This window comes from Cephus cinctus, unplaced genomic scaffold, assembly GCF_000341935.2.
Source record: "Cephus cinctus unplaced genomic scaffold, Ccin1 Ccin1_scaffold0422, whole genome shotgun sequence".
In the NCBI taxonomy this organism is placed as follows: Eukaryota; Metazoa; Arthropoda; class Insecta; order Hymenoptera; family Cephidae; genus Cephus; species Cephus cinctus.
The window spans coordinates 155,902-162,182 of record NW_014333105.1 but is presented as its reverse complement, the minus strand read 5'-3'; the positions used below and the strand labels follow the sequence as shown (position 1 = coordinate 162,182).

At 43.1% G+C, this 6,281-nt stretch overlaps 1 protein-coding gene and 1 long non-coding RNA gene across 3 annotated transcripts; one reads left to right on the top strand and one right to left on the bottom strand.

Moving 5' to 3' along the window:
- Window positions 1–2,082: 2,082 nt before the first annotated feature.
- Window positions 2,083–4,127, top strand: LOC107267644 (uncharacterized protein DDB_G0271670). 2 transcript variants are annotated; one of them, XM_025084949.1, is made up of 2 exons: window positions 2,083–2,402; window positions 2,980–4,127. In XM_025084949.1, the coding sequence occupies exons 1-2, from the start codon at window positions 2,109–2,111 to the stop codon at window positions 4,036–4,038; spliced, it is 1,353 nt and encodes a 450-aa protein (XP_024940717.1). In that variant the 5' UTR covers window positions 2,083–2,108; the 3' UTR covers window positions 4,039–4,127. The 2 variants fall into 2 exon arrangements, with proteins under 2 accessions (XP_024940717.1, XP_024940718.1); XM_025084950.1 differs by lacking the exon at window positions 2,083–2,402 and adding an exon at window positions 2,494–2,899.
- A 151-nt stretch (window positions 4,128–4,278) lies between these two features.
- Window positions 4,279–5,227, bottom strand: LOC112494335. The gene is made up of 3 exons (XR_003059625.1): window positions 4,980–5,227; window positions 4,763–4,911; window positions 4,279–4,674 (listed from the first exon to the last, which is right to left on the bottom strand). It is a non-coding gene; the product is annotated as an uncharacterized LOC112494335 (long non-coding RNA).
- Between the last annotated feature and the right edge of the window lie 1,054 nt (window positions 5,228–6,281).

The window sequence follows — 6,281 nt, the reverse complement described above, 5'->3', positions numbered from 1 at the left end:
CATACCAGTTTAGAGCACAGATTGAGCGGCTCTCAGTAGCCACGGTAAAGCGAATTGGTATCGCCTTGATTTAAAAAAAAAAAAAAGGAAACGAGTAGATATTGCACTGGTTATGGAGAATCTAAAGCGTTTCTTCCTCTTCTTTTATTCTCTTTGTATTTTTTCTTCTTTGATTCGTTCATTCATTCCGAACCTTGCTGTATCAGGATTCAGGGGGAGAAAAAAGGATGAAGGAAAAAAAAGTATTTTTTTTTAGGGAGTCCAGACCGAGCGTCATATGTTGGGTGCTGAGAACTTCTCTAACAGGTTTTCTTTGGATCCTTTTCCGCATTTTTTGAAGTACCAGCCGCGGGAGGCGTCTATTAATCGACAACCCTTTCGTTTCGCTCGATTTCCTTCCTGACGGTCGCTCGATGGACGATACGTTGGGCAATGCGAATTCCTTTGAAATATCGCTGAAGCCACGATGAAAAAGCATTGTGGTTGCTGATGAGACAAATTTACTAGGATCAGCAAGAAAGGAATATTGTTCCTACCACTTCCTATAGCTAGTCTCTTCCTATACGCAACCTCATGCCTTAGTAGTTGCTGGGCATTGTAGTTCGTCAATGCAAATTCCTGCCTCCCATAAACGGACTGATGATGAACTGGAAAAACAGTGCAGGTAAAATTAAAAAGGAGGAGACGAAGGTAAATGAAGAGGCTGAAAAAGAATCCTTGAATTTCGCAAAGCTATTATGCACAGGGGCTGTTTTGGTCGATGTAGCCGCACTGCAGGAGGCTGTCCCGGAAGAGACGACGAGAAAGACGTAAAAGTGGATTATCCCGAGAAGACGTCGAGATGCCGTAACTATATACAAGAGCAAAAGATGCGCCAACGGCCAGGCCGCTCGTAAAATACATACCGACTGGCTCCTCCGGAAAGGACAGTTCGTTCCACCATAATAAGAATTAATCGAAGCCGCATCCTTTGTGCGTTAACGATCCCGTGATTTTTTTTTCTTGCATACACCATAAGCAAGGAAGCAAGAACATCCGCCATTCAGGAAGCCGAGTCCAGTCTTCAAGATGACCCGGACAAAAACCATCAAAGAATTACCGGTATCGAATGTCTCGGTAGTGCGGTGGCCCACTGTGAATAAAAAGGAGCCTCAAAAAAAGCTGCAGCCCCTACACTCTTTTTTTTATATATATTTTTTTCATACTTACGCAGCCCCTTATATATTTCCTTAGGCTCTGTTCTCGCGAGGATAGCAAGTAGGATAGCGTGCATCCCAGTCGTCAAGCATAAACATTATATTCCGGCTCAAAAGATTTTCTGCCATCAATTTACTAATGATCGTCAGCAGAATCATGGCGTCCACTAGGCAGACTATCGACCAGAAGTTGAGGTTTCCAGAGGTCGAGTCGTCTTTCAGCCCGAGGATACGTCCAGCCACGACTCTATTTATAGAACCGGTCGCACAAGTGGAAGATCGCTGCTTTCCTCGCATGGCAATCACGAATCGATGAGAGATCTCTTATGAGATAAATACAGAATCCATGAAGACGACCAGTATTCCCTCCCACTCATCCCCGGTTCACCCACGCTACCAAAAAAAATCCTGTCTGTACCATTACGAAAAATCTCATTCGTCGAAAGAGATTCAGATCTCCGTTCAATGGCTGACAGGAAACTGTGAACAACGAACGCACTAACCTCACTTCCGTAAAATAGAATCCCACACTTCACAGCTGTTTGATACAATTCGCTGTCAACTGGACGCCTATGCAAATATAAATATCTGAATGGCATTATCATATTTGTTCCCGGCAAGCTTTTTTGTAATCCCTAGAGGGACAGTCGATACATAAAATATCCTCAAGACGTCAAGACTGCATTGGCTGCACCAATTGTGCAATCACAATGGCTACCGTGACAAATACCCAGCGAGTGGCGTATTATTGGCTTAATGCAGGGTGCGCCTGCGTCGCGGCGGGGTAGGTGGGCAGTGAACACCACGTGCTGTCAATCCCAGTATCGCCCTAAACGTCCAGTAGCTTTTTGAGTCCTTGTGTGTGTAATTTTTATTGCTTTATGTTTTTGTTGGATCGTGCTCGGCTTGATTATGTCTCGTAAGTCTGTCGCGTCATCTGATTCGTCCGATTCGATGAGAGTGTCCGTGCAAGAAACTTTAGTAAGTTTACCAGATTCGTACAAGCAATCGGGTTATGTGAAACCGGAGAAGAAGAAACGCACGTCGGAACGATTTGGCGAATGCAACTTGTCACATGGATGGATACGCTGCACGTCTCGAGTCTCGCATGGACGAGATTATTTTTACAATACATTGACTGGTGCCAAGAGCTGGATATATCCTGTGTCGCAGAAAGTTAGTTTGTCGGATTACAACCATTTTATGGTGAGTCCGTTTTGTGATTGTCATTTTTCTTTAGATTTTCTTTACCGGCGTTCAAAGTCTTGCGAGTTCTTTCTTGGCGGGGTGATGAAATCCTACTGTTCCTAATGCTAAGTAGCAGCTGAATCATATCTAATCATAATTTCTGACGTTGACATATAATATTTCAATGCTCAAACGCAGCCAGTATACACACAGAGCGTCGAAGCGTAGTGTGTCGTATATGTGTATCAGCCTTGAGTCGTTACAATGTCTCCTCAGGGTTTCTCCGGTCGGCGTAGAAAATGTAAACAAAGGCGCGTACGATTCCTCTCCTGGGTGTTTTGTCTTTTGCGTATTTCCATTTGTCAAGCGATCCTACATCGTCCATGACTTTTTCAAGATACAAATGATTTTTTTTAAATTTGTATTAGGGAAATACTTGTAACGGCTAGTATATGGATTCGGTTAAATGAATGACGAAACAAAATTATTTGTCTAGGTTTTTCTCTGTTGCTGCTGTACGTAAGAAGTTGTTTTTACGATAAAAAATCAATTGTGTATGTAAAAGTAATATCTGAATTTTTATTTTTATTTCAAGGTTCCTGGGCTGACGCTAACAACGCCATCTCAAGAAGACGAATCGTCTCCTGCTTTATCTAGTAGCAAGCAGCCTGTTTCAAAAAATTTTATTGAAATATTGAGATTCTTGAATGGACTTTATCCGACGCAATTAAACACCGATGAAAATCCGTACGATTACGATGAAGATCAGTTGAACAGTGCACTGTGCAGTTCTATTGTGAGTACTTGCCTTGGTACGTGTGAAACGTCATTTAACGATGAAAGCGTTGAGAGCTTAATTAACACAATACGCACTGCTGCCAATGTCAATGGAAATCGTGATAGTAAACCTGAACGTGCAGAAAATGATGGTAAAGACAGAGATGAGGTTTCAGTCTGTGATAAAGAAGTCGATAGAGAAGAAAATAAAGAATGGAAAGAAAATGAAGAAATTTATTTAAAAACTAGCATTCCATTGGAACAAACTGACGAATCCTCTTCGTCAAGCAGTTCAAGTGTAAGTACGACAAGCAGTAGTAACACTAGCAGTAGCAACACTAGCAGCACCACAAGGACCAACACTACCATAAGCTACAGCATCAGCACAACAGATGTTTCCGCGCTACCTGCATCTCCTGTATGTTCTGCACCTCCACTTCCTCCCGTATATTCGGGTCCTTCGAACGAGTTTGGTTTGCCTCGACTAAAAACAATTACACTTGACGACTTACAAAAGAATCCAGTAAAATCAAAATTGGTACAGAAACGAAGATACATAAGGAAGACGTCGCAGCTTCTAAAGCCAAAACCACTGAGAGAATGTCGAGGACCGGAAGCAATAATTCGGGAGGTCGGCGACGTAAGGACAATCAGTTATAACCACTTTGTACCACCGCCATCACGTTCACCGAACGCTGTCAAGAGATCGAATCTAAGTGACAGCAGCTACAGTACCTTCTCTGATGCAAAGAGATTTGCTCAGACACAGATTAAGGGTGTTTTTGGAAAAGGATTTGGTGAAAACTTTCCCATCGTCATCAAGAGTCCTCAGCTGAGTGACAGCAGCAGTTCCTCTAGTGAATCTGGTCGCGATTAAAAACACGAACCATCCTCTTACCATCCTTTATAGAAAATCGACTCATTTTGTAATAATTTGATGATATATTAATTTTTTAATCCTCTTAATTTACCTATCTATCCTTAATTCCAATTTTACTTTCACTTCATAACGATTTCTCGGTTCCTCGTTACTCAGTCGTTCCAAGGGATCGGTAGGGAGTTCAGTAAGGTAGGAGTGCCAGCCTTCCCAGGGATTCCAACCTTGCAGACTCCGAGAGATACAGGTGCAACGGTGTGCCTTGCTCGCTACTCGCTATTCGCCATTGGCTTCCCCTTGAATATGCACTTTTTACTGTTTTTGCTATAGTAACGCATGAGCATGAACGTACTATAGACATATTCTTATTATCAGCTATAGTCTGTGGCTCCAGGCAGAATTGTGGTTCGAGGAAAGGTAAGATACTTGGTGCTGGTAAGACTCGTCCGACTCGACTGTCGATCCTCGTTCACTCCTCTTCCTTGGGTCTTTACTCTTCGCCATCCATCCTCCTCTTATCCGAGTCAAGAAGAGTTACAGGGTAACATCTCTACATATCCTCTGGCACCAACCGTCCAGCAGCAAATGCAGCCATGATCGTGAGACGTTTCTTATGGAAATTGGCCCCTTTGTTTCCTACAGGTACATAGCTCGTTTTCATTACAACTATTTGAATTCCATTTCGTGTTCGTCCTCGGGAACATTGTACGGTCTTCTCACTCACCTTGCAACAATTCACCGAGCATAGCCACGGGCTCGGCTAAGCCGATTCGCTGGTCATTTATTTTATTTTCTTTTGGTTTTTCTCGCTTGTCGTTACTTGAGAAAAATTATGGCCGGTTTCCAAGCGACCATATGGTAGACGTAACCTTCCTGGCGAATATACCGCATCGCGGTTTAAACGAATTGTATGTTAGAGAGAGACTGCTTTTAATTCTTACTTCTCTGCTGACTGTTTCCTTTGATAATCATGTAATTAGCGTTCCTCTTGATTCGTGAAGTTTTTACCTTTGTTGCTTTTAATCGTGCTCTTGCTGTTTTGCTAGAAAACTCAGCGTTATTACAGTTGGATATAATTTCGTGTAACGAAACAAAGACCTGCTGGGGATCCAGAGGAAGGGAAGCAGATAAGATCGCAGAGTTGGCCCTGAACTTTGTACCGTGAGAGGATTTTTTTTCCCGGTTAACCAGCCACGCAAGAATTCCTTCAGCTTCGTACAATATGACTACGTGCGAAGCTGGATATAAAAGTGTCTATATCCAAGCACCTTCGCTTTATTATTGCACATAAAACGGGGTTTGCAATTTCACTGAAAACAGACAACATGCGAATAGGTCTAATCAGAGTTGTCCCAACTGGTCGTTATTTCAGTTGTTCATTTGAAAAACTACTTATGTTGTAACTGATACAAACATGAATCTTGAATGCAAAATTAATTAGACGATTTTACTATGTGATTGCAGGTGTATACTTCAAGAATTTGACGCTCAAAGATAAAGGCAGCACCTACTGGATTATCTGGCGGTCGTGAGTTCGACTTTCTGCCACGGGCGGCGCATCGAGCTGCTTTTCGTTAGAGTCCCTCTAGTAAGAGTCCGGCCAACACCTGGAAGGAACGCCATATTAGGGGCTTGTTTGGCGCCACCATGACATTGCGCGCGGATTTTCAAACTATCAATCTTTACCATCAAGAGACTCGATCGAGTCTCGCGCCAAGTACAGGCAACCCGCCGTACAGGGCTTAACACTACCCACACTACACAATGCGAATCTCTCTTATATACGTATTCACACACACCATTCTATTCCGGAAAGAGCCCATAATATGGCGGAGCCAATCACTAACAAGCCCCACCGTTGGCCGGACTATTACTAGAGGGACTCTACTTTTCGTGGTACGTACAGAGATGATCAAAAACATGACGCTAAATCGTAGCGGCGAGTCTGGAAGTAGGATTTTGTGATCATCGACTCCGTCGACAATAAGAATCCGGTTGTAGCCGAGCTGCACGTGAATACGAACGCGTAGCTTGGCGGGCAGAGGTTCTCCGCTACTCACTTACCCTTTTGCTTTTACGTTACCTTACCCTTTTCGCGTTTAATTTACCTTACCCCCTTTTGCGTTTTTCCTGTCGCTCGACCCGACTTCCTGTCCTTCCTAAAGTTTTTCCTTCGTAGTTCTGTGCGCGACAGCCGCAGGACTCGGGGGTTTTTCTCAATAAAAAAAAAAAAAAAAAAAAAA